This window comes from Dipodomys spectabilis, unplaced genomic scaffold (assembly GCF_019054845.1).
Source record: "Dipodomys spectabilis isolate Male_0828 unplaced genomic scaffold, ASM1905484v1 ptg000017l, whole genome shotgun sequence".
NCBI lineage: Eukaryota > Metazoa > Chordata > Mammalia > Rodentia > Heteromyidae > Dipodomys > Dipodomys spectabilis.
The window spans coordinates 19,324,787-19,352,657 of NW_024870694.1; the positions used below are offsets into that span (position 1 = coordinate 19,324,787).

Here is a 27,871-nt window from a genome sequence, read left to right on the forward strand (position 1 = left end):
TCTTTTATACTCTCCTTCTTTGTAAAGAACAAGGGTCCACTTCTCTTATTGTGATTGAATTTTGCTCCTGCCTGAGGACAAAAGGCTACATTGACACTAGATGAATGTTCCAGAGAGGCAGCTCCCACTTTTTGTTTTCTTTTCCGATTTTGTTTCTCTCCTGCAGAAGGATGATAATGAGAACACGTGCTCTACAAAACCTCCTATGTAAATACTGCTCTCAGGAGGAAAGACTCTACACACTACACAAAGAACGTCTAAACACTGACCCTCAACTCTTAATGGAGGCACAGATAAGAGGAGTTTGGGACAGGAATGGGAATGAGAGGTAGTCATGAGATAGGAAGGAAGAGCTGTGGAGAGAAGACATTAGTAAATATTTAATAAGAAGGAACCAATCCTGGGTCCCTTTGGCAACTATGCACCATTTCTCTCTTCCTGCACTAGAGCCAAGGTGGTTACACCAAGGAAGGAAATTTAAGTTAGGGTTCAAAAGATACAGAAGTGTTTTTCAAGGGACAAAGTGACTATGGTCGTCCTGGCCCAACACATAGCTCCAACTTTCCAGAATCACAGACATTGGAAGTTGGAACCATCTTCAGAGTCCAGGTGCTGGTGGCTCATGCCTGTAACCCTAGCTACTCTGAAGGCTGAGATCTGAGAATCAAGGTTCAAAGCCAGCCTGGGCAGGAAAGTCTGTGAGACTCTTATCTCCAATAAACCACCAGAAAACTGGAAGTGGCTCTGTAGCTCAAGTGGTAGAGCGCTAGCCTTGAGCTGAAGAGCTGAGAGACAGGGCCCAGGCCCAGAGTTTCAAGCCTCACGACCTACAAACAAAACAAAACAAAACAAAACACTGCATAAATGCCTCCTGAAATGGGAGACCCATTATCAACTACAGCATTGTTTTGTTGGAACAATGTCCTAACACTATCGTGATTTAAAGTCTGTTTCTCTGTGTCTTGGAATCTTTTTTCCTCTCTCTTTCTTTCTTCTTTCTTTCTTTCTTTTTTTGGTATGTTTTGTGTCTGAACTGAGGCTTGAACTCACAATCTGAGCACTGTCCCTTAGTTTTTTTTCCCTTCTCAGGGCTAACACTCAACCACTTGAGCTGTACCTCCACTTCTGGAGATAAGAGATAAGAGTTTCTTGGATTGTTCTGCCCACCCTGGTTTTGAACTTCAATCCTCAAATCTCAGCCTCCCGAGTTGCTAGGATTACAGGCATGAGTCACCAACACCTGACTTAAACTAGTTGTGTCCTCTACGACTATGGGTTCAGATGTTGTTTTCTCGTGATGTGCTAGGTATCCCACACATGGGCTCTGTGTGTGCGTGCGTGCTTGTGTGTGTGTGTTTTCCTCTAGCCAAAGTTGTAAAGTGTGGTTGATTTGCTCTGGCTCACATGGCAAGGACTACTGGCCCATGGACTATACCAAGAGGACTGAAACCTGAGATACTTAAAGAGAGTAAGGTCTGTTGGAGAAGCTATGGGTGACACATGGGAAGGAGGACAGCTAATGATGACAAAGCTAGGAAAGAAGGATTTGGAAGCTGACCTGGGCCCCGCTTCTAGGTGAGATTTCAGCAAAAACCTGAAGGCACAAGTGGACTAGAATAAGATCTCCCGCCACCAAACACTGCTCGGTGCTGCCTGGCGAATAAGGAAAGAAATACAGAAAAGTTTGAGTAGAAAGCATAGTGCTTAACTAGGAAATTAAATGTCAAAGAAGTGCTGGTTCAAAGTTCAAAGCATCACCTGCAATCCCAGCTACTCCAGAGTTGGATCACAAGCTGGAAGCCAGGCTAGCCTGTACAGGGCTAGAAAAACCCCACTTCAAAGACAAAATACAAATAAAAATGATAGGGCATGCCCCAAGGGGTACAGGGTGCCTCCTATGTACTTGGCCCTGAGTTCAATCCCTAGTAACTCCCGAAACAAAGGGCTAAACATCCAATGTCTGATCTACAACTGGAGAACATTATGGGGTTCAAGCTCAGAGCCTTCTGCTTCCTTAGCTAGTGCCCTACCACTTTAGCTATGCCGCCAGTCCTGCTTTTTTTTTTTTCCTGATTATTTTAGAGATTGAATCTAGCAAACATTCTTACTCCACCTGGGCTTGAACCTTGACTTCCCCAGACCTCAGCCTCCTGAGTAGCTAGGATTACAAGTGTGAGCCACTAGTGTCCAGATTGATTTAATTTCTTTTCTTTCCTTTTTTTTTTTTTTTCTCCCTAAAAATACACCCTGTCTGTATTCCCCACCTGGAGGCATGAAGCAGTCCTCAGGGTTAGCTACCCTTTGCTAGGGGCTCTCCTAATGTTTGGCATTTTTTTTTTTCTCCACAACTCTGACACCCAGGGAGATGAGTGGCAGGACACATGGGATGAGAGCAGAACTCTCTCAAGTCCAGCATCCTAGGGTAGAGGAGAAAGACAGTCTAAGACCTTCACGGGAAGGAGTAGAGAAGAAAGGGGCACTGGTGGTGGTGGGGGGGACGAGAGGGAGGAAAGGGGGATTTGCTTGCTTGTTTCCCGGAACACCCTGTTAAGAATTTCAGCAATGGTCGTTAGTGTCCTCTCGTTTGGCAAACGGGGCTGGCGTCTCCTCGTTCCCAGCTGCGCGCAAGCTAATTCGCAAATACACCATCTTGCATTCAGCACTTAAAGGGAAAACAAGCAGCCGGGAAGGAAGGTCTAACTCAGCACACTGCTTTGAGAGGGATGTACGTTTCCTAAGTTCTCTGGCCCTGGCTCCGCAGAGAGAATTTCACTGAGCAGCGACCCCTTCGTCTCGCCAGAACGCAGTGCTGAGGAGTGGGTTTGAATGCGGGCTGCAGTTGAACAGGGAAGCAGGGGATCGGGCTGGGCCTTAGGCCTTGCCAGTGTAAAATGGGAACTATAATCTGGGCGAGCTTCGATTTTCCAGGGAGATAACTGCTGATTCTTTCCACTGGAAACCTGGTGAAGAGAAATTAAGGCCTCTCTCAAAGGTAACTAAGATTAGAGGGCTCCGTTTCCGTTTTCTGTTGTTTCCGTGGGCCGAACGCCCGGGTCGGTCAGCGAGTTTCTCTGTGGAATGACGAATTCCTCTCGCCTGAATTCTAAAATGATAAGTTTGCTTGCTGCTGCAGCTGCGAACGTCTGGCGCCAAGCGACCCGATCCTGGCCCGTGGCGTGGCTGAGGGAGAAGCAGGGGCGAGTGAGGAAGGGGAAAGAGCCGTTTTACGGTGAAGTGGAGAGAGCAGCGAGTTGTGGGGAGGGGGGGGAGCAACAGCGGCTCCCTCAGCCTCGGCCCCTTTAAGTGCTTCACTGACTCAGCTAAGCTTCCCCCTCAGGTCGCGTTTTTTATGAATGAAAAACGTCCTTACATTCATTATATAAACAAGCTTGTGCTGATTGGCCAATGGCCCCCCGGTGCATAAATTATGTAAAACAGACCCCTGGGTGGGTGGAGAAAGACCTACCGTATACCAATGGGGGCCGGAGATGGTGGGGCGGCTTGGTTGGATTTGTCCGAAGACAGGGTAAACAAGAAGTGATGGACAGCCGCGGGAACAGTTTCGAACCAATGGGAACGAGTCTGGGCTAGGGCCGCGGCCCAATGGCGACGGACGGAGCCGAAGACTGCGGGGGGGCCGGGCCAGCGCTCCAGCCTGGTTGGCAGCTGAGGCGCAGAGTCCAGCCGCTGGTGCGCGGAGCGGTTCTTGGTCTCCGGAGCGGTTCGGTCCGGCCAGTCGCCTAGGCGCCCAGGCCCGGTGCACGCGCGTGAGCGCGCTTGCGCCGCCCGGGCAGCTGCGAGGAGAGGAGAGCTGCTGCCTCAGGTGAGGGGGCGTTGCGGGAGCCGGGGGACCGTAGGGAAGACGTTCTGCGACGGGTCCGAAGGCCCAGGTAACGCGAGTTCACGGGCTAATTCGACAGCCTCAAAGTCGGGTTGCACATCTGGGTTGAGCCCCGCCGGAGTCTACAATCGCCCCCTCCCCCCAGGGCCGGGTTCGGTCCGGTTCCCGGGGGGCGTCGGGCTAACGGTTCCAGACTTCCAGGAGAGCGGGTTTCCGCACATCGCGGGGGAGGCACGCCGGAGCGCAGGGTGCGGGGGTGCGGGGCTCCGGGGTGGAGATGGGGGGGGGGGGAGCGGAGTTGTGGGGCTCTATTAGTCTCTGGAGATCCGAGAACCCCGGAGGGACTTGGGAGGCTCGCGAGAAGAGACGCACGGCGGAGCTTTGCAGTTGGGAGGAGGGGGCGGGAAGCAGGTCGAAGGGGGGGGGGGAGTACTTGCTAGGTGCTGCACCCTCCCCCCCCACCATCAGGAGAGGTGAACGATGCTAGCATGTGCAGTCTCCGGGCGGAGGGTCGGCCAGGAACTTAACTCAGGTCTTGCAAGTTTCCAGTTGGGGAAAGTGGACATCCAGTCCCTCGCTCCCACCCCCAGCAGGCTGAGGGCAGCGGGCGGCGACTCTGGAGAGAAAACGGGGAGCGCTACCACCGCGGCCTGGGGATGGTTGGGGGACGAAAACGGGGCGTGGAGCTGGACGGATGGATGCGGAGCCGCTCCGTCGCCAGATTCAGGATCTGGCTGCGTTTCCAGGGGTGGGGGTGGGTGGGGGTGGGGCCCGGACTCCCGATCAAGGAGGAGGGGGGGGGGTGGTGTCAGAAAGATGTTCAGGCAGGATTGGGGGGGGGGGGGGGATTGGAAGTGGTTGGCCGCGCCTGGCGCCGCACCTCGTTTTTATGAATGTGGATGACTTTTATGAATGAAGCGGGTTTCTTTGGTTGGCTCGCAGCTCCCTGCGGCTTTTTTTCTATCCTTCCCCCCCTCCCCTCCCCGCTCACTCCCCCCCCCCCCCCCCCCCCCCGCCTTCTCCCTTTTTTGTGAATGAAGCATTGAGCTTGCTCCTAAAAAACGCTGGGTGAGGGGCCTGCTCGGAGGCTGGGCGTGCGGTGGGGGCGGGGCGCAGCTGAAGGAGTTTTCATGAATGGGGAAGGCTGGGAATTGGGTGGAAGTGTGTCTTGTTTTGTGAATGGGGCCCTGCGCGAGGGATCCAGTTACAGCCTCTACCTGAGGTGGCGGCCGCGGCTCGCTCTCCCATTCATAAAACCAGGCCCGCTGCGCGCCACAGGGGAGGGGCTTCCACCGCGGCGCGGCGGCGTGTTAAAGTTTTTCCTGGGGGCACCCGGGAAACGGGGGGGGGGGGTGAGGTGGGGGGGGTGAGGTGGGGGGGAGCACAAAGGAAGTGGTTTAAACTCCTGGCTGAACTCGGAGGCTTCCCTCTAGGCTTTAAGTAAATACTTTGAACATACTGTTTCCAGCCCTTATGCTCAGAGCTGCCTTCAAAGAGCCACGGAGCTGCTTTTGAATCCGCTTACGGCAGTTTGTTTTATTACATTTTTGAGATGGTGTTTTTGCTCTTCGGGGGTGAAATACTTCCTCGTGAGCCTGAACGTAGCTCACCCTCGGGTCTCCTCGTCTTTCCCCCGTGGAATTTCTGAGACGACGATTTAATCTTTTTTTTTTTTTTGATAGAGAATCAACCCCCTTTCACCCAGTGCTAAGGTTTCTGAGATTCTGTGTGCGTGTCGGGTGACATTTTTGTGAGAAGTTTTATTCCGAACCGTTTTTGCACTATTTGGAAGGCATTCAGGCTGGCAGGAGTGTTTTTCTAGGAAGTTATGAACTGTGCTATTTTGCTCCACTCGCCTTTGACTTTGAAAATATCTGATTACTTGGGCCAAGAGACAGAGTGAAATGTTTTCTTATATCCTGCTCGCTCATGAAAATTGGATATGTTTCACACTGTGAAAAGCAAATTGGATGGAAATGTCCACTGGAAGAAAAAGTTCCCCGTTTAAAATGTGTATTAAAGTGAAAGAAATTATCCTTTAGGCATTTTGTATTGTTAAGAGCTGGGGTGAGAGTAAGACTCTCCATTTTGTTAGCCTTATTGGTTTTCATTTGGAGACTAAAAGGTATTTAGGAAGGTGGTACATTCCTAAAATGGTTACTTAATTTCTCTCCAAATAAAAACTCTCCTCTCACTTGTGATTTCAACCAGGACACTTATCAGTGTTGAAATGAGTATATAGATATATATGTTTCTTTGGGGAGTTATGTCTGGGAAGTTTGATTTAACTGTGAAAAAACAAACTGAGTTTCTTTCCATGCATCTTTTGCTTTTAATGCTTTTTAATGAAAGTCTTTGGTAAAGTTGCATTTAAGATATGTGCAGTAGAATTTAGTTTTCTTTACTCACTGTTTTTCATAGATACTCTTTTTGAAAGTTGAGGATATCATAGATATCTCTAGTTGCCATGGATATATTTGTGACATTATAGATATACACACCTGTTTGGATAGAAGGTATAGGATTTTAATAAAGAGGTATGTGTGCTGAAAGTATACTGAGCCATTTTTTTTCTGGCATCATACACAATTTTAACCACTGATCTAAAAATACTCTTAGAAATAATATATGTCATATATATACTTATTTATTTGTTTCAGTTGTGGGGGCTTGAACTTTGGGCTTGGGCGCTGTCTCTCAGCTCTTCAGCTCAAGGTGAGCGCCACTTCTGGTTTTTTAGTGGTTTATTGGAGATAAGAGTCTCAGGGACTTTCCTGCCCTGGCTGGCTTTGAACCAAGATCCTCAGATCTCAGCCTCCTGAGTAGCTAGGATTGCAGCCTTGAGCCATGGGTGCCGGCCTATGTCATATTCTTAATTTCCAGTAACTTGGAATACTTAAACCCAGTTTCTCTACTTTCTGTCACTGCACTGTCAAAGTTAAACTCCTTTTTACAAAAACTCTACTAAAGATGCCCTGGAAAATCTTCTGTACCAAGAACTTGAAATCACTTGTGTGTTTCTCCAGCCGCCCCCAGTAATAAGGCTTGAACCTTGTATACTTGTTAGCATTTTCATTCAAGGCTGGCACTCATCTGCTTGAGCCACACCTTCACTTCTGGCTTTTTACTGGTTAATTGGAGATAGAATCTCAAGGATTTGTCTACTTGGGCTGGCTTTGAACTGATCCTCAGATCTCAGCCTCCTGAGTAGCTAGGATTACAGGCTTTGTGGAGACTGGCTGGACATCACCTTTTTATTATGAAAGTAAGTTGTGTGTGTGTGTGTGTGTGCGCGCGCGCGCGCGAGAGAGGGAGGGAGGGAGGGAGGGAGGGAGGGAGGGAGGGAGGGAGGGAGAGCTCTGTTCTTTTGTAGAAGACATGCAGTACCAATATCATAATGATAAGAAAATGATAAGTACCAATCTTAATGATAAGAAAAAAGAAAAAAAAATGATGAGTGAATGAACTTGACCCTGAGTACATTTGAATCTTTGATACCGTTAATCAAGCCAAATGTTGATCTGAAAGCTTATTAAATGTTTACTTAAGAGTGGGTTTTATTTTACACCAAGATAGTGATGTTATGTGTAGGTCCTAAAGAGTGACCAGTACAAAAATCACTTCATTTCCCTCTCAGCCCCACTCAGTTGAAATCTCCCAAATTCATATTGCAGGAGGATCTCTCTTCCCTCAGAAATTGCTCAATGCTGAAACCTTTCAAAGTGATAGAAGAGACGTTGAAAGCACCATGGATGGGTTTTATGATCAGCAAGTCCCTTTTATGGTCCCAGGGGTAAGTTTCTGTGGCTTTTGAATTTTTTTTTGTCTTCTCTCTATAGTTTGAGTCTTCTCCTTACTGGTTAGTGAGTCCCCCTTCCTTTGGGCCTCTTTACCACACTTGAGTCTTTATGTCTGTTGGCCTCTTTCAGAAATCTCGATCAGAGGAATGTCGAGGGCGACCTGTGAGTGACAGGAAGAGGAAGTTTTTGGACACAGATCTGGCTCATGATTCTGAAGGTAGGGAAGCTTTCCCCTCCTAGCAGCTTCTAGACTTCTCTTTTCCCTAGCAGAACCATATCTCCTCATTCTTGGGTTTTTGTTTTTAATTCCAGAATTGTTTCAGGATCTCAGTCAACTTCAAGAGGCTTGGTTAGCTGAAGGCAAGTTTCTTGACTATCCCATTTTCCATATAAAACATTTTTACTGTGCTTTGTAATAAAACTTAAAGGTCTAAAGTTAAAAAAACAATCTCTTTTTCCAGCACAAGTTCCTGATGATGAACAGTTTGTCCCAGATTTTCAGTCTGATAACTGTAAGTACCTTTCTAATGGTGATATACTTGTTCTTAAGTTGGCCTTGGATAAAAATTCCACTTAATTGTGTCTCGGATACCCTTCAGTGATAGCCAACAGATTTGGACAGTGATGTACATGTAATTTACTTCAATAATTCAGTATGAATCCTGAAAACTTTTGTTCCTTATTGAAATTATTTCTAACGTACCTCTGTAGATAAAATTTACTGAATGTAATTACAGGTTAAATTTCTTTTTACTTGAAAATACTACCAAGCTTGAAGCTTGAAATTGCAAAGATATATATATATATATATATATATATACATATATATATAAAAATATATAATATATATATGTATGATGTTGGAGCAAATACCTTACGAATTATTCATTCATGTTCTTAGCCTTTTTTCTTTGTTTTGATAAGTTAAGCCTTTGGGCTGGGGATGTAGTTCAGTGTTAGAGCCCTGGCTTAGCATTCACAAGGGCTTGGGTTTGATGCCTACCATGATTTGGACGTTGGTCTTTGATGTAAACGATAAATCTGACGTTTTCCAGAAGATAGTTAATAGAAAATTCCACTTAATTGTGGTTATACCTAATATGTCAATTTTGTTCCTTTTTCTTTTTCTTTTTTCCCCGGCCTTGGTGCTTGAACTCAGAGCCTGGGCACTGTCCTTGACAAGGCTAGTGCTCTACCATTTGAGCCATAGCTCCACTTTCAATTTTGTTTCTTAAACGGTAACAAAGGGAGAGTGGATACAGGGTGACCTGATGCTCTTGTTTTTTTATGTAGGTGTTATGACTTTACTGTTCAGAGTAGAGTAGAACCTTCTGCTTAAAATGTTCATTAAGTGCTCATTACCTGAGATAATGAAATGCCATGAGGAGTTCCAAAAGTAGTCCGTGGTGCTGACAAAGGCATAGTTAGCTCTGCCCTGATTTTTTTGGGGCTGTCCTCAACAGGTTTTAGAGCTTTTATGGTCCAGGCAGAGCTATCAAGGACAAAGCTGGCTGATGAAATTTGAGCAGCACAGTACTGCTCTAGAGAGCATTAGTCACTGACGAATGAGCAGGTTTAAGAGAGGTCTGGAGAAAATGCTGCCTCTCTTGAGAGTTGCATCATAGAGAAATTCATGTCTCTTAGTCATAGTTTATAATAGCAAGCACCTGAGCCAGGCAAGGATTTGATTTCTCATTTTGCACCAACTAATTCTTCCCAGCTTTGTTTTATCTCTGTGTGTGTGTGTGTGTGTGTGTATAGAATGCCACTGGGGAAGAGAAGATGTTGTGTCAATGTAAAAGCCATGTATTCTAAATCTATAAAATTAAATGAAAGAACAGAAGCACCAGCTAAACATTTTTTTTAATGATAGGCCTGATGTCTAAGGCACAATGCCATGAAACTTTAAAAGGGAATAGACTGTAACCCACAGATACTTGGTTACCTCAGCTTTGCCACAGCTTGCTGTAGATTTTTTCTGTATGAAAGGAAATGTTTGTTAATTATTGCCCTTTGATGCTTTCAAGTGATTGGGAAGCTTGCCATTGAAAGGTTAAAGATAACCCAAATTTGTGTGAGTGTGAGTGTGTGAGCTTGAGCTGCCTGTGCCATGTGCACAAGATGAAAGACAGTGCTTGTAATCTTAACTTGGTTCTGTGTTGACAGGTTGGCCCAGCCTTTTCTAGTTCTTGCTCAGAGCAGCATAAGCTGTAGTCTGTTTGGGAGGTGACTTTCTTGGCAGAGTTTCTTTGAAATGCTGTTATGTTTCTTTGTGACCCCAGAAGTTAAAAGGGAGGTGAGATGGCCACATTCAGAGTGATTACATCTGCGGAAACCCATGCCCTGTGTGGTCTGCAGGGAAAGACATTTGCATACATTATATTTGAAGAGATACTTATTTGTGGGAACAGGGTAAAGTGAAGAAATCAATAACTGTATGTTGGCTTCTTTTAATTCCTGTTTAGCAGATAGAATGTGCTAAGTTTTTAAATTAAAATACCGTACCTTAAAAGGAGGTGTTTTGGGAGATGTCCCTGCTTACTAAGTGTGTTTTGTGTGGTGTGAGTGTGTGTCTATCTATGTATGTGTATGTGTTTGTTTTTTGCTTTAACTGATTAAGATTGAGCTTTTCAGTATTTTAAGGCTAAAATTGATGGCTGAATAACATAAAAAACAAAAACAACACCTTAGCCGGGCCGTGGTGGCTCATGCCTGTAATCCTAGCTACTCAGGAGGCTGAGATCTGAGAATCACAGTTCAAAGCCAGCCTGGACAGGAAAGTCCGTGAGACTCTTTTCTCCAATAAACCACTAGAAAACTGTAAATGGTGCTGTGGGCTCAAGCAGAAGAGCGCTCGCCTTGAGCTGAAGAGCACAAGGACAGCGCCCAAGCCCAGAGTTCAAGCCCTACAACCCACAAAAAATAAAAAAGAAAAAAAAACTTTTGATAATTCTTTCCCATTTGAATTTTCTGAAAGCAGAGTGTGAGGAAGGCTAGTTTTAAATAAGGTGGTTTCTTCAGATGTTAAGCAAGAGCCCAAGTGTGGAATGGTGCAGCCTGGAGTCCTTATTCAGGCTGGTGTTTGGCTGTAGATCAGGGTTCATACTAACAGGGAAGCCCAGGAAGAGTCAGCATTGCCCACAGCTTCTCTGTGAACACTTTTTACAGACTTATGGAGAACTGCTCCACTCTAGACATCCTCCTGGGAGAACCCATGACTTCCAGAGAGGGAAGAAAAGCATTCGTATTTTTAAATTTTTTTTGTGCTGGTCCTGGGGCTTGAACTCAGGGCCTGGGCTCTGTCTCTGAGCTCTTTTTGCTCAAGGCTAGCACTCTACCATTTGAGCCATAGCTCCATTTCTGGCTTTTTGTGGTTAGTTGAAGATGAAGAGTCTCTCAGACTTTTTTTCTGTCTGGGCTGGCTTCACTTCCAGCAAGGATCTCAGCCTGCTGGTTACAGATGTGAGCCACCAGTATTAAGCTTTATACTGGTTTGAATCACCCTATCATTGAGTTATATACTAAATTTATCAGTGAAAACAAATCTTTTTCTTGCAGTAGCAGAAAAATTAACACATTCTCAACAAAGGTTTGCCGGTAATAGCCTATCCTATTAATGATTTAATAAATTTTCATCTTGAAACTGGATGGGCATGAAAAGCAGGAAAGGAAAAATACTATGTAATGTGGGCAATGGTGTTTGATGTTTTTGTTGTTGTTGTTGTTGTTAGTTGTGGGGCTTGAACTCTGGGCTTAGGCGCTGTCCCTGTGCTCTTCAGCTCAAAATGAGTGTTCTACGGCTTGAGCCATAGCACCATTTCCAGTTTTCTAGTGGTTTATTGGAGATTATAGTCTCATGGACTTTCCTGCCCCGGCTGGGTTTGAACAACGATCCTCAGATCTCAGCCTCCTGAGTAGCATGAGCCACCGATGCCTGGCTTGATGTTAATTTTGAAGATTATGCCCCCCCCTTTTTTTTTGTAAACATAATAAACCCAACTTCTGAAGGGATTATATTTTGAAAGTTTTCCAGACTTGAGTTTCTTACCCATAGGAATCCATCGTATAAGTGATCCTTAAGCAAATGAAACCATTATAAGTCTCAGAAATGAGCAGCTTATCTCTAACTGTACAGATTTTCCCTCTGCCTGGCAAAGATAGACTATAGCCAGGTACCAATAACCAAGCCACTCCTGATGCTGAGATCTGAGACTCATCTCTAATTTACCAGCAATTGGCTGGGGGTGGAGGTGTGGCTCCAGTGGAAGAAAACCTGCCTTGAGGGAAATAATTACCAAGCAAGCATACAGGGGTCCCAGTTCCAACTCCAGGACCTGCGTGGGCATGCACACTCCTCACACACAGTAATCAAGGATCTCTTACTTGGAAATACCTTTTTTTTTTGTGCCAGCACTGGGCTTTGATACTGTTCCTTAGCTTTTTTTGCCACAGCTCTACTTCTAAAAGGTACTGTTCTTTAGCTTTTTTGCCACAGCTCTACTTCTAGAAGGTACTGTTCCTTAGCTTTTTTGCCACAGCTCTACTTCTAGCTTTTTGGTGGTTAATTAGAGATAAGAATCTCAGGAATTTTTTCTGCCCAGGCCAGCTTTGAATTGTGATTCTCAAATCTCAGCCTTCGGATTAACTAATATAGTCGTGAGCCTCCATCCCTTATGTGGAAATTATTAAAAGTCAAATTCAGGATAACAGAAAAATGTACCCTGTGAATTTGCCAGTGTTTATCATTATCCCTAATGAGTTCTCTCATTATCTCTGAAGATCCCAGCTGCAGAGGATCCTGTTTGAGCTGCAGATTCCTGGTAGAGATAGGGCTCTATTGCCCCACCTTCTAACTTACCAAAGGTCCTTTGAAACTAACCAGTGGTTTGGATAAAGCGGGAAGATTAGCTGAGTGGGGAAAAATGTTTCTGCCCTAATATCCTTAAAGAAGTACTCAACAAAGTCACAGTCAGTTACTGCATGCTCAGCTCGATTCAAGGTGCTCTCACCATTTGAAATACCTGGGGATGGCTCAGGGAATCCTTGGGAGTCTATTGGCTGTCCAGTTGAACTACCTGAGAAAGTTATCTATCTTGGTGCTGTGAGTTTTTCCATTAATTAAGAATTTGGAAGAGATAGAAAATACAAAAAATGGTGAAAACTAGTTTCCTTGAAGGTGTTAGTTGCATATACAGTATAAATAAAAGCATGTGTATGTGTGCATATATTTAGAAATAAGTGGATGTGATATATACCTGTAGAAATAAGTATGTATTAAACCAATGGAGCTGTCAAACCAAGGAATCTGGGTTAGTACATAGACATATGCACATCTTTACTATATATTTTCACAAAATTAACGACAAATCAAAACCATGAGTAAAAACTGGAATGGAGCACGTCAATGTGGGGGATTGGGTAGGTGTTACAGATGTTACATTTATTTTTCAGAACTGACTGCTTAGGGATTTAATAGTGAATGACCAGATTTTAGTATACATTTACAGTTTTTTTGTGTGTGTGTTGGTTTTGTGTGTGTGTGTGTGTGTGTGTGTGTGTGTGTGTATGTGTGTGGGGGCACTGAGGGTTGAGCTCTGTGGGTGCTGTCTCTTAGTATTTCTGCTCAAGTATAGTTTTTTAGCCGAAGTTCCACTTCTGGCTTTTCTCAAAGACTTTCCTGGGGGCTGGGAAGGTGGCTCAGTGGTAGAGTGCTTGCCTTGCATACATGAGGCCCTGGGTTCGATTCCTCAGCACCACGTAAGCAGAAAAAGCTGCAAGTGGCGCTGTGGCTCAAGTGGTAGAGCACTAACCTTGAGCTGAAGAGTTGAAGAACAGTGCCTTGGCCCAGAATTCAGGCCCCACGACCAACCAAAAAAAAAAAAAAAAAAAAAGGCTTTCCTGCCACGGCAGGGTTGGCTTTAAACTGAGCTCCTCAGCTCCAGCCTCTGGAATAGCTAGGATTACATGCCTTGCTGTTAGTTGTGTTCTTTTTTTCTTTTTTTTTTTAATTTAATTTAATTTTATTTGTGAACATACTGTACAGAGGAGTTACAGTTACATGGGCAGGATAATGTGTACATTTCTTACCAAGCATTGCAGCCTCCTCCTTTGTTTACCCTTCACATCCCTTCCCAGCCTCCCCCCTCCCCCACTAATCCCAATCCTTCTCCTTCCTCCCCCCCCAGCCCCCCCCCCCCCACACCAACGTTGTAAAGTTCGTTTTGGACATGACAACTTGTACTTCTCATTGTTGCAACAGGTCCACCTGTATCCTTAAACAACTGGTTTTTCCCCATCTCCTCCACAAGTTATACTGACATCAAATATAGTGAAAGCAAGGGTTATACTGTGGGGGAGGGACATACAAAGCAACAAAGAGATAATCTTATAAATGTGTTAGAAACACATGCATGAAAGAAAAAAACATTAAAATACACATCTAAGGGTTGATTTTCCTGACATCACATTATCTGACCTTTTCCGCTTGACTCATACATATACTAGATATTACAAATAAGGGAAACCATGGGACCTACGTTTCTTTGGGCCTGGCTTACTTCACTTAATATAATTTTTTCCAAGTTTTTCCATTTCCTAACAAATGGGGCAATGTCATTCTTTCTGATGGAGGCATAGAATTCCATTGTGTATATATACCACATTTTCTTGATCCATTCATCTACTGAGGGGCATCTGGGTTGGTTCCATATCTTAGCTATGGTAAATAATGCTGCAATAAACATAGTTGTGCTGGTAGCTTTAGTGTGGTCTTGTTTGTAAACATTAGGGTAAATGCCCAAAAGTGGGATTGCTGGGTCATAGGGGAGCTCTATGTGGAGTCTTTTGAGGAACCTCCATACTGCTTTCCAAAGTGGTTGAACAAGTTTACATTCCCACCAACAATGAAGTAAGGTTCCTTTCAGTCCACATCCCCTCCAGCATCTGTTGTTAGAGTTCTTGATTTTTGCCGTTCTAACTGGAGTGAGGTGATATCTCAATGTTGTTTTGATTTGCATTTCTTTTATGGCTAGGGTAGTTGTGTTCTTAGTATAGATTTTGCTTTGGAGTTTAAAAAAAAAAAAAAGACCAAAAAACTCAGTCATTTATCTCAGGGTAGTGGTAGTATTGTGAACAATAAGCTTCTTGAATAATTGAAATATTTTCTGTTGAGAAAACATGATCAAAATCTTAGCTTCAAATCACAGCCTTGTATTGGGACGTGACTCAGGTGGTAGAGTGCTTGTCTAGCCAGCTTGGGGCCCTGGGTTCACTCCTGTGAGTGAAGATGGTGAATCAAAATACAATTTAGAGAATTGTTTTAAAATACCAATGACCCCCTTTTACCCTGGGAATGTTCTTTTTAGATCTCTTTCAAAAAGAATAGAAATTAGAGGAAGTACAAGTAATTTCCTAAGGACTAGCTAATTAACTGATAAAATCAACTTTTCATAAATTCTTTGCAATAGATGGTTGGGGAAGTAAGATAGCCCTTGAGCCTAAAGCATGCTGATATAATCCTGTTAGACTAAGATTAGTACACTGATTTTTTTGTTTGGGTCTGTCTTTCTTTCTTTCTTTCTTTCTTTCTTTCTTTCTTTCTCTCTTTCTCTGTCTCTTTCCTTTTTTCTCTTTCTCTCTTTCTTTCTCTTTCTTTTGTGAGGTGGTATAATAGTGGCAACCAGTGCCTTTCTTCTGTACAGAGAACATCATCTGGTCCCGAATGGGGGTGAGAAAGCTCTCTACTTCCTTGCTCTGTGGTCTAGGGCCATTTCTATTTTAAAGTTGTTCCTAAAGTCTTTTCATGTCCAAAGGTAAAAAAAGAAAGCTTTAGGAACTTGAACAGAAGAGGCGTGGCAGTCAGGGCTCCAGTTTTTACTTTTCAGGAGCACAAGTGGTCCTTGAGACAGGGAGAGGGAAGGGAAGAAAGTGTGAGGAAAACGCTATGGAGATGATTTGGCCCCAGGGTTGGCAGTGTGATTTTTGGTTAATTACCTACTCGCTTAACTGCAGAGAAGGTGAAATAATTTGCAATTCTTCCTGTTGTTGATAGGCACTTACAGTTTCAAGTTTGGGACTATTAGGGGCCCAAGCACTACAGTGGCTATTAATCTTAAAGAGCTAAGTGTTTAACGAAGCCTTTCTCCTAATTTTGGTTCAGCTACGTGTATTTAAAACAACAATGGCAGCCGGAGACTGGTAGCTCATCTCTGTAATCCTAACTACTTACTAGGCTGAGATCTGAGGATCACAGTTTGAAGCCAGCCAGGCTGCAAAGTCCATAAGACTCATCTCCAGTTAACCACCAAAAAGCTGGAAGTGAAGCTCCGGCTCAAATGGTAGAGGGCCAGCCGTGAGTAAAAATGCTTAAGGGACAGCAACCAGGCCTGGATGGGTACAAAACAAAGCAGCAGATTTTTGTGTTAATTCTTTTATGTCTCTTTGCTCTTAAAGTCCATTAGCCATTTCCATTCTTTTGTATTTGATTAGGACTAGAGGTAGGATTAATCTGTGCCAAGCAGATCACGTGTGTAGGTGCCAGAAGTAGCAAAATCCCACCATCAATCAGGAATCAGCATTCACCCTCTGCTCTTCAGCATCCTTCAGTTTTCCAAGGTTAAGGCCTGGGTAGCATGATAAAACTGACAGTTTGCATTATCTGCCAGTTCTACATCTAGTGTACCCTCGTTATTGATAGTGGAGTTGGGGTAAGTTAGGGGTGTAATGTTGTTGTTGTTGTTGTTATTATTACTATTATTTTGCCTACAAACTGTTTGCTCCACAGTTTAATGGTGGCAGAGTACTTCCAGCCTCAGACTGACAGCCCCCTCTTGGGCATACGGCTGCCCTTGAGGCAGCTTGGGCCCCATCTGTGCCCTGGCGCACAGTACTTCTCCATTTGGAATCCAAGTTGCTCAGAGTCTTGTCATGTTGCAGCTCCCAGTTCTTGGACGAGGGCCAGCCCTGCTGATGCCATTACCGGATTAGGTTGCTTTTTAAAAAATTTATTTTGTGAACTCATCAAGCTCATTTAACAGAGGTTTTGGTCGTCGGTTTCTACCATTGCCCTTACCCCTCCAGGTTTCCCTGAAGAAGTGGCAAGACACTAGGCCCCTAATGAGAGAGAGAGAGAGTGTGTGTGTGTGTGTGTGTGTGTGTGTGTAAGTCATAATTGCAAGGTAAGTACATCATTGGGCCTGGCAGGTTGATGACAATGAGCTAGGTGTTAAAGGAAGAAGAGCCCCACATAAAAGACCCCTCCATGCCTTAGCAGATAATAAAGGAGGCTCTTCTGCTTAGGAGGAAACTATAGGGAAAAATTGAGCAGAGGGTAAAAAAATTCCATGCAACACACTGATCTAGTATTAAAGGGCTTGGTTGGAGATGGAGGCTGACCTGCCAAACGGCCAAGGCACAGATTGGGGTCAGCTATGATCAAAAAGATCTGAGAGAATGGAGCCAGCAGTGAAAAGAGGTAAACAACCAAGTACATGTTGTGAAAAGAAGAAAACAAATCTATGAGCTGGAGTTATCTCCAGGCTTTTCTTAAAGAAAAACACTTTTTTTTTTTTTTCCTGAAATAAAGTCTGGTTGTCAGACTGGCTCTATCAGTTCTTCCTCTTGGTAGTCATTGAAAGTTTATTAAAATCCTCTAAGAAACCAAACCATAGAGCTTTGTGCTCTATGAAGCCTTAGAATGAATTTTACCCTTCAGTCCTAGATTTGAACGTTCTTCCCTTTTGATATCTCCTAGGCCTTCAGAAGTGTATTATAAACCACTCAGAGCCAAGGAAAAGTGAGATTAGCTAGCTTGTCACCTTCTGCAAGCAGACTCTCCTGGTGTTGCAGGAGGCCCTCTCCCCTGGGGAAGAAGCCAGGTGGCTCCTGGTGTAGCTACTAGTGATGAATGGCAAAGAAAAGTCTGGAGTGGCAGGCTTCCAGCCAGAGCTGTCCCCTAATGCAAATCAGCCTCGCCCTGGGGCAACAAAAAAAAAAGAAATAAAACCAACCCAGTGAAGTCTGCTCTCTCAGTTGGAAGCCACATTGGGCGGTGCTTCAAAATTTTGCCTTTCCCCTTTTGGCCCAAGAGTACTTTGCAGGCTCACTTTTAGCAGATTTGCACACCCTTTCGGAATTCAGCCTTGGTACTGGCCATTTGGATTCTAGGGTAGATGTAGAGTGAACAGGAGCCCCAGCAGTGTCTGAATTTCTTACATAAACCCAGTGCTTTGGGCAAGTAAGCATCCCTACCGGGACAGCTGGGCACTAGGTCTGCTTGAGCTAACTGAACTGCAGACTCCCCTCCCCCCCCCTTGCTTGAATGGGGCATTCCAAATTGGTTGTGAATGGAGGGCGGGGCTCACTTGCAGACTTTTTCAATGAATAACCAGACCCCATTGTGCAGCCTGTGGAAAAACAACCAACTCAAACAACGTGGGGACTGTTAGAAATATGCTTGTGATTGGCAGCTTGGAGAGCCTCCAGAATTAGTTTCCTTTGGCTTCCCTGCTGCTCCCTGTTCTCCAATCCTGGGCTTAATGGGGTTTGAGTTTTCTTTTAAGTGCTGTCTTTAACTCTCAAGCTGCCAGATGCTTGGCCTGGTTTCTGAGGAAGGGCTGCTATCGACCACAAAGCCAGGAGTCTACCCCAACTCCCTTGCTTTTTAGACTGTAACTGCCTAAAGGCAATAGTAGAAAGGTGGTGTAGCTTCCCCTAGAAAGATTTGTTGAGACTTGATCTGAGGATGTTGCCCTTTTATCTGCTGTCTTGAAGTTGTGGCTTCAGCTGCTGAAGGTTGCTGCTAGCTCTTCTTTTGCTGCTCTTTTGCTGTCTTGCAACCCCCACCCCCTTCCATGCTGACCTGAAAGGTCAGGTGTTTACCTGCCAGGGGCAGGTTGTTTAGCCTTTCAATGGGGATGACAAAGCTGTAATTTCTTTACTCCTTGCCTTTCTGTCTCCTGTTTCATTTCCTACTGAGGTCTGGTAGGCACTAATCAAATGGTTTGCCTCCCACAATGAATATCCCAAGAAATTTCAGGAAAAAAAAAATGTAGCCTCTGAACACCTCCCACACTAGAGTGGCCTTCTCTTTCTGGAAGTGGGATAGGTACTAGGGACAGGTACATCTATCTGTCTTTAGAGCACCAGTAAACAAGGAAGCTGAGCCAACTGGAGGCCCTGAGTACACAAATAGATCACCATCCTCCAACATCTTGACTCACAGCTAGCTTCAGGACACCCCCCAATGGCTATGTGGCCTTGCCCAAAGAAGGACAGTCAGTTTAAAACAAAACAATAATAAATGATTAATGCAGTTTCTTCAGGATTTTCAAAAGGCTCTTCATGCCTGCTCTTCATCCTCACAAACATAAGACTGTATTTATGTTTTTCTCTTAAGAGTTATGTCCTCCCCCTTCCCCCCATTATTTCTCCTGCTATAAATTGTTCTTACAAATTCACCTTCCCATTCCTATTAAAGAAAGAATAGGTCTGGGCAGATTGTCCTTTGTGAGAATTTGAAACCTGTCAAGAGGTGACCCAAGATACCAGACAGAAATGGGAGCTGATAGGGCCTCCTCCAGCAGGCTCAGGAGGACTTCAGCTTACATAAACACTTTAAAGCTGAGTGCCTGCAAATGCTTTGTAATAGACTGAAAGAGCACTTAACCAGGGTCTTTTATACTTTTATACAAAATAGGCAGAATGAAGAGGGAGAAATTAGTAAGATTGGATTGTGAAGCCCACTTGAAATTTCCTAATCTGAATTTCTTTTTTGGAGGGTAAGGGGGTCCTAGGGTTTGAACTCGGGGGCCAGGCACTGTCCCATAGCTTTTTTTATGTTCAAGGTTGGTGCTGTTCCACTTGAACACATTTAGCTTTTTGGTGGTTACTTGGAGATAAGACTTCCTGCCCTGGCTGGCATTGAACTGTGGTCCTCAGATCTGTCTCCTGAGTACTTAGGATTACAGGTTGAGCCATGAATACCTGGTTTCTAATCTGAACTTTAATACAGAATAATTGGAGATAATTGTGCTATGCTAAGGGATATCTAAATTAGAAAATTTCTATCCCTCTGTACCTTTCTCTTCTTTCTTTCTTTCTTTCTTCTTTCTTTCTTACCAGCCATGGAATTTTATTCCTTGAGAAATACAGAGAAAACAGAATAGGGTTTTAACATGTTCTATATTTTGTGACTAAAATTAGTCCCTGCTTCATAATTCCCAGTCCTGTTGAAATAGGCAATAATTTTCCTTAGGCTCCAACTGACTCCATAAGTAAAGCATGCCATGCTTCCTTATTCTCCCCTCCCCCCTTTTCCTGGTCATAGCGGTCTGCTCTGCTCTGTCAGTAAAAGGCTAAATGTGGACTTTTATTAGTTTTTCAGTACTGGAGATTTAACTTTGGGCATTCTATAACTTGAACCACACACAAAGCCTTTTGCTTTTAGTTTTTTGTTTGTTTTTTTTTTTAAGAGAGTATCTTGCCTTTTCCCCAAGTTGGCTTGTGTGAACACAATTGTCTTTCTACCTGCCAAGTAGCTGGAAAGATTACAGGCATGTACTATTGCAACTAATATCTTGTTTTTTGTTTTTATCCTTCCTGGGGCTTGAACTTGGCCTGGGCACCGTCCCTGAGCTCTTTTGTTCAAGGCCAGTATTCTACCATTTTAAGTCACAGTGCCACTTCTGGTTTTCTGGTGGCTAGTTGAAGATAAGAGTCTCACAAGTCGGGCGCCCGTGGCTCACTCCTGTAAGCCTAGCTACTCAGGAGGCTGAGATCCGAGGATCACTGTTCAAAGCCAGCCCTGGCAGGAAAGTCGTGAGACTCTTTTCTCCAATAAACCACTAGAAAACCGGAAGTGGCTCTGTGGCTCAAGTGGTAGAATGCTGGTCTTGAGCTGAAGAGCTGAGGGACTATGCCCAAGCCCAGAGTTCAAGCCCTATGACCCACCAAAAAAAAAAAGTCTCACAGACCCACTGGGCTGGCTGCGGCTTATGAACTGCGGTCCTCAGATCTCAGTCTCCTGAGTAGGATTACAGGCATGAGCTGGCTCATGCCTGTTTTTTTGAAGATAGAGTCTCAATATTTGCTGCAGCTGGCCTTGAACCTCTATCCTTCTATCTCTGAAATTACTGAGATTGCTGGCATGAACCATAATACCAGACCAGTGGATGTGTTTTTGATTATTTCTTTATTAGTACATTCTCTGTTACAGTTTTTTCTCACCCCATCTTCCAATAAGGCAACACCAGCCTCCTCTAACTTGGAGGGAGGTAATTGTGTAGTTTCTAAAAACCTAAATTAAGAGTTCTTGGGAGGATGATCTGAAAAGAAAACTAGTCTCTCGGACATATACAGTACCAAGTGTTCTTCAGTTGTGTAGACTGAACAGTTACTGCCGTGCTTTGCAATATGTGTCTGCATGTGCTAGGGAACTAAACAGCTCCTAGAGTCCCTGATGCCCTGGCCAAGTTTCTGCTTGGAGAAGGGCAAGCTATAGACAGAAGGGAATGGTTCTGTGAAGAAGACGAATTCCCTAGAGTTTAGATTTTCTCCTGTCAAGATTTTTAAGGATGAATTTTAAATTTAAAGTAGAAGATAAGATTTTCCATCGGGCTATTTCAAGTACTGTTAACATTTCACTTTAGTGCCAGGTTAGATGACACTTGTATAAATCGGGAGTGAATTATAAAAGGAAGGGTATAAAGCTTTTAGATTTTAGAGGGGGTTTTTTGAGGAGGGGACAGGCGAGTTGTTTTTGTTTTCCCCTCAAGAAAAAAGCACCAGCTGGGTGCCAGTGAGCCACCTGTATTCCTCTCTACTCAGGAAGCTGAGATCTGGGGAGTCACGGTTTGAAGCTAACCCAAGAAGGTGTATCCCCACCCCGTTCGGTCGTGGGGCTTGTGGACGCTGTCCCTGAGCCCTTCAGCTCCAGGCTAGCACTCTACCACTTGAGCCATAGCATCACTTCTAGCTTTTTCTGTTTATGTGGTGCTGAGGAATCGAACCCAGCGCTTCATGCATGCAAGGCAAGCACTCTACCACTGAGGCACCTTCCCAGCTCCATGATAACCTTTATCTCCAGTTAACCACTAAAATGGAATTAGAGCTGTGATTCACATAGATAGGATACTAAAGGACTCCAAGCCCTGACTTCAAGCCTACTACCATTACCATAAAAAAAAAAAAAAAGCCTGTTTTCCTTTCCCCAGCTGGTTTGTTACACTGTGAGAAGCCCTTTATAGCCAGCCTTTCACCAAATCTTGTCTACCACACAGCAAGCCACGCTATCAACATAACACTGGGATGGGGAGAACAGGGCTTTTTTAGGCCTCTTTCTCCATGAGATCCTGAAAACAAGCCAATTGTTTTATTACCTTGTGTAAGATTAAATATTCAAATTCTTTGGATATTTGTCAAGGGAAAGCAGTAAAGTGGTTTAAAGGATACTCAGATCTGTTGGTGTAATCAACCATCACATTTGTGTGTATGTGAATACATGTGCGTACACATATGCTGGTACTGGGTCTTGAACTCAGGGCCTAGGCATTATTTCTTACCTTTTTGCTTAAATCTGGCACTCTACCACTTGAGCCACATCTCCACTTTCTTTTTGTTGGTTGTGGGGCTTGAACCCTGGGCCTGGACGTTATCCTTGCGCTCTTCAGCTCAAGGCTAGTGCTCTACCACTTCCAGCTTTTTCTGCTTTTGTGGTGCTGAGGAATTGAACCCGGGGCCTCTGCAAGGCAAGCACTCTACCACTAAGCCATCTTCCCAGCCCTCATTTTGTCTTTTTGAGATGGGTTCTCTCAATGTGTGCAGGCTGGCCTAAACTCCTGAGATTAAATTATCCATTTTTGTCTGTCTCCCAAGTAGGCACTGCCACTATCTGGGCCTCATGAATGTTCTACCACTGATCCACCTTCCCAGCCCGGTCCTGTTTTTTTTCTAAGCTCCTTTCCCCTTTAATTTCTAGCTGTTACACTTGAGGTCTCTGGGTTCCCATTTTTAGAATTCTATAAAACACAAATCTTAAATTGTTGGTATAAATGCATTTGAAGAAAAGGAGCTACACAGATCCAAGCTATTTTGAGAGTAAAGCTGAAGTGTGGAGAGTGTTAAAGGAAGCAAATGTAAAACTAGATCATTTGGGTCAAAAAAAAGTGTGCTACCATTGGCCTTGGCATTGGTTATGGCAGACACTGGCATTCACTTTTCTTCCTTATTTAATAACAAATTTTCTGCTTGGAGATTACTCTTTGAAAGGTTGAATTTAAGCTGGGTGCTTACACCTGTAATTCTAGCTACTCAGGAGGCTGAGAACTGAGGATCATGGTTCAAAGCCAGATTAAGAAAGAAAGAGTGAGACTCTTTTCTCCTAGTAACCACCAAAAAGCTAGAAGCAGAGCAAAAAAAGCAGAAGGACAGTACCCAGGCCCTGAGTTTAATCCTCAGGACTGACCAAAAAGAAAGAAAGAAAAAAGGAAAGAAAATTCTCTTCAAATAGCTGGGACTGCAGACATAAATCATTATGCCCTGCTCCTTGATTCTTGCCTCTGAAAGCATACAACAGGCCAGTGGAGCTGTTCCTGTGTCCTGGCCCATTGCCCTGAGTTTCTCAGACTGTAGAGGGTTAAAGTCTCCTGCAATAGAAGCAGTAAATGGCTTTGAGGACCACTTCTCTTCTTAGCCAGGCATTCCTCTCTTCTGTCTCACTGCCTTTTGAAGACTTGGGTGTCATCTTGTTCTGAGCCCCATTTTTTTCCTCTCTAAAGGGTTGGTAAATGGGTGGGGGTGGAGCTCAAGCTTCCTATGGTGTTTGGAGTGTTCATTACCCCACCCCACCCACCCCCACCATTTTACTTAACCACCCTGAATAGTCCTATATCATCTATTGGGTTAAAGTTCCATATCTTATAATGATCTGCTAAGCTGGCTTTCATGGGAAAATTTTGTTTTTCATCTTCTAAGCTGATAGTTTAATTGGGAGACAACACATGCTCTGGCCAGCTGCTACCATTGCTTGGAAGAGGCCTTAGGGGATGGGTAAGGGGAGGGAGAAAATTTCTTCCTAGATGTTGTAATCATTGAGTGAAGCTTAGCAGAATAAAACCTTCAAGCCGCCTCCCCTTACCCTCGTGTTATATTCATTCACTAGATAAAATCAGTGTTAGAGTTCAAATTCGATTCCTTGGGTGTAAGAAAGCCCCCAACTAAAGCTCTTCCTGTAGAACATAGGCCTCTGCCAAGTCAAGTTCTTCTTCCTACAAATAACTTATGAGGTTTTTATGAGCGTAAAACCCTTGTTTTCATTTTTTCCTGCTTTTATCCTAACCAGAAAGGCTTTTGTCTTGGGATCAAAGGGCAGTTATATTCCAGAGCTCCTTAAGCTGGCATTGCCCAGGAGTTTTGGCACCTTCAGAACTGGGCTTCTCAAGAACATGATTGAAGCCATCTTTCATCTCTAGTCTACCTTCTAGAAAGTAGTAATGGCATAAAATAGCGTAACATTAACCCTTTGTAAACCAAGCTCTGAAACATCTCCCTCTCCACGGCCAGTGTGCCCTTGGGATAGCATCTTGTCAAATAAGCATGGTTTTATACATAGCCAACAAGTTCCCAGAGGAAAGCGTGTCCTACATGCCCAGTGCATACACCTCAGCCTGATACACTGCTCTGTTGTGCTTTGGTCCACAGCAGAGATTTTTGGTTACCTGAGGGAAATGGTTTATGGCAAAGAAGCTTTACAGAGCATGGCTTCAAGGTCTTAAACTCTTAATGGTATCACTTTGTTGTCTAGTTAGCCACTAAAAAGCTAAAAGTGGAGCTGTGACTCAAGTGGTATGGCATCAGCCTTGAGTGAGAAAACTAAGGGGCAGCTCCCAGGCCCTGAGTTCAAGATCCCACTCCTGGCACCATCCCCTGCCCCCCCCTCCCCCCCCCCCAAAAAAAAATTGGTGCAGGTTTTTTTTTTTTGCTGCTCATGAGGCCTGAACTCTGGGCCTAGGTGCTGCCCCTCAGCTCTTCAGCTCAAGGCTAGCGCTCTACCACTTGAGCCATAGCGCCACTTCCGGCTTTTTCTGCTTATGTGGTGCTGAGGAATCGAATCCAGGGCCTCATGCATGCAAGGCAAGCGCTCTACCACTGAGCTACCTTCCCAGCCCGGTCCAGATTTTTTCTAAGCTTGTTTTCCTTTGGTTTCTAATTCCTACATTCAAGGCCCCTGGGTTTCCATTTTCAGACTTCTAAAGCAACTTTCCAGTGTTCCTGACAAGTGTGTGTGATTGCCACCCCCTTTACGAATTTTCTCAATTCTGTGAAGATACTGTCTCTCAAAGTGCAGAACAATTTTTCATAGTTTATCAACCAAGTTCCTGGTCTTTGTCCCACAAAACTGACTCCAAAGGTCCTGGTTCTTGAATTTCCAATTATTTGTTCTAACTTCATCTGCTTTTTATAAACAAGCAGTATCTTCTTAACTCAGTTTGTGCCTACTTTGGCAGGATTTGGTGCTAAGGCTTTTCTAGTCATTTTACTCTAGTAAGTCCCCAGCTGTATTCATGAAACTTCCTAATCTTTTTTTTTTCTTTTTTTTGGTGCCAGTCCTGGGGCTTGAACTCAGGGCCTACGTGCTGTCTTTGGGCTTTTGTGCTCAAGACTGGCACTCTACCACATGATCTATAAGTCCTTGTCTGGCTTTTTGCTGGTAGGAGATAAGAGTCTCACAGACTTTCCTGCCTAGGCTGACTTCAAACCGTGATCCTCAGATTTCAGCCTCCTGAGTAGATAGCATTACAGCCATAAGCACTGGTTCTTGGCCAAACTTCAAAATCTTAATAGTGATTTTTGTTGTTGTTGTTGTTGGTCATGGACCTGAACTCGGCCTGGGCGCTGTCCTTCAGCTCTTCAGAGCAAGGCTAGCACTCTACCACTTGAGCCACAGCGTCATTTCCAGCTTTCTTTTCTGCTTATGTGGTGCTAAGGAATCGAACCCAAGGCCTCATGCATGCAAGGCAAGCACTCTACCCCTGAGCCACCTTCCCAGCCCAATAGTGATTTTTGGTTGTTCCTATTCCTGTATCCATGTAAAAACCCTATTTATTCAATTTTCCTTTCCCCATGGGCCATGTCATGATTTTAACTTCAAAGCAATTTTTCTTTAGTTGATTATATTGCCCAATTTTTCTGGAGCTAAGTCCTAACAACAAAGTGTTTTGTTTTTGTTTTTTTTTCTTTTTTGGTCCACACATCAGTTCCTGGAGCATCTTCTGCTGACTGTAGGTTTTTTTCCCCCTGCATAGGAGAAATCTGATTCCTGGAGCCAAATGTTCCAGGAACTAGCTTTGTTGGCTTCTAATTTGTCTCTTAACATTATTTATTGCACAGAAGATGATATTGGCCATATAAGAAGGCCTTCTGTAATTGTTCATTGATGTATTCTGCTACTTTATTGTTGATCCTACACCCGGGACTCTGAAATAGACTACCATAGTGACAGTTCTTTAGTCCTTGCCAAGAAACTAGACAAATAACAGGAGAAAAATGACTTGGACTAATCAACAATTTAGCCACCTCCTACCAACCAATTTAAACTCCTAAATGATGATCCAGCTGTGTCAATTCTGAAGGGAACTTTGCTTTTACACACTGACACCAAATCCTAATCCAGAGCAGAAGCCTTATTTTTGTTTTTGTTTTCTTGCTAGTCTTAAAGCTTGAACTCAGGGCCTGAGTACTGTCCCTGAGCTTCTTTTTGCTCAAGGCTGGCATTCTACCACTTGAGTCACAGCTCCACTTCTGGCTTTTTCTGTGTATGTGGTACTGAGAAATGGAATCCAGGGCTTCCTTCATGCTAGGCAAGCACTCTACCACTAAGCCCCATTCCCAGCCTTCTCTCCCTCCCTCCCTCCTTCCCCCCTCCCCCCTCTCTTTCCTCCCCCCCCTCCCCTCTCTGTCAGTCATGGGGCGTCAACTCTGGGCCTGGGTGCTGTCCCTCAGCTCTTCAGCTCAAGACTAGCGCTCTACCACTTGAGCCACAGTGCCACTTCTGGTTTTCTGGTGGGTTAATTGGAGATAAGAGTCTCTCAGACTTTCCTGTCTGGGTTGACTTTGAACCGTGATCCTTGGGTGTCAGCCCTCCTGAGTAGCTAGGATTATAGGTGTGAGCCACCAGCGCTGGCTTCCAACCTTGCTTTCTTGATGTAGGACTTTGCCATGACACATAATGCAGTCCTTGTGCCTCCCCTCAAACCCCTTAAGATGCTTCTCTGACTAGGCATTAGCTGTATTAGGTGCTTGTTTCCCATAGTCTGTGGAGGGCCTTGGTTCCATAACAAAATCCTCCTGCAGCCCTTCATTCCTAGGTCGAAAATGCACAGGGATTTCTCCAAGCAGGCAGATTTTCTTGAACACCATTTAGATCTTTAGCTCTATATGCCTTTTGGATGCCCTAGCTTGGTCTTTGCTTTTCTCTCCTCTCATCATAGGCTCTAAGCAGCAAAAACTGAGGTTACCCAATTCAGCTTTCTTCTTCTTGCCCTGGTTCTGTCTCTGTTTAGCCATTATGGGGAAAAGTGGGCAAAACAACTGCTTATGGTAATAATATGAGGAGAACCTCAGTGAAGAAACATTGAACTCTTTTTAATTTTACTAACCGCTATAAGTTGGTGTTGGCTGCATTGTGTGCTCTTAATGAAATGTAATTAATTCTCACACTGTTCTGGTAGCATTTTAAGCTTATTATGCATATGTAGTCACACAGAATGGAAATTCTCCCAATTTTTCCCCCCCAAGAATGCACTGTGGCCTTGGTTGGACACATTTATGTTCTATGTCATTAATATGTATGTGAAGCCAGTCCCTGTCTGTTTGTAGAAGCAGTGGAAGTGTTGGCAGCTGGGAGTAATCACAGTGATGTTAGTGGCTGTTCTTGTTTTGGGCTCTAGGGTATTTCCCTTGTCCTTTCTAAGTGAGCCAAGGCCAATAAAATATTTGAGAATCACAGACTTAGATGTTAAGAGTATGACCAACTGTTACTCCTGTGTAATTTTAGGTTCCCAGGCTCTATTATCTATCCAGTTTGGTAGTAGCCAAAGGTGACTTTCTTTTTTTTATTTTTTTTTGGTCAGTGATGGGGCTTGAACTGGGCTTGGGCGCTGTCCCTGTGCTCTTCAGCTCAAGGCGAGCACTCTACTGCTTGAGCCACAGCACCATTTCTGGTTTTCTAGTGGTT

General features: G+C 44.3%; 1 protein-coding gene across 3 annotated transcripts in view; it reads left to right on the forward strand.

Moving 5' to 3' along the window:
* The first annotated feature begins 3,679 nt into the window (after window positions 1-3,679).
* Etv5 (ETS variant transcription factor 5) overlaps window positions 3,680-27,871 on the forward strand; it is a 72,601-nt gene continuing 48,409 nt past the window's right edge. The window contains exons 1-5 of one of the 3 annotated variants that reach the window (XM_042668929.1): window positions 3,680-3,823; window positions 7,516-7,634; window positions 7,771-7,858; window positions 7,954-8,001; window positions 8,103-8,153. In XM_042668929.1, coding sequence (XP_042524863.1) covers window positions 7,590-7,634; window positions 7,771-7,858; window positions 7,954-8,001; window positions 8,103-8,153 — 232 coding nt within the window. In that variant the 5' untranslated portion in view covers window positions 3,680-3,823; window positions 7,516-7,589. The remainder of the gene's footprint in view (window positions 3,824-7,515; window positions 7,635-7,770; window positions 7,859-7,953; window positions 8,002-8,102; window positions 8,154-27,871) is intronic. The other 2 variants (XM_042668921.1, XM_042668938.1) reach the window with 2 other exon arrangements.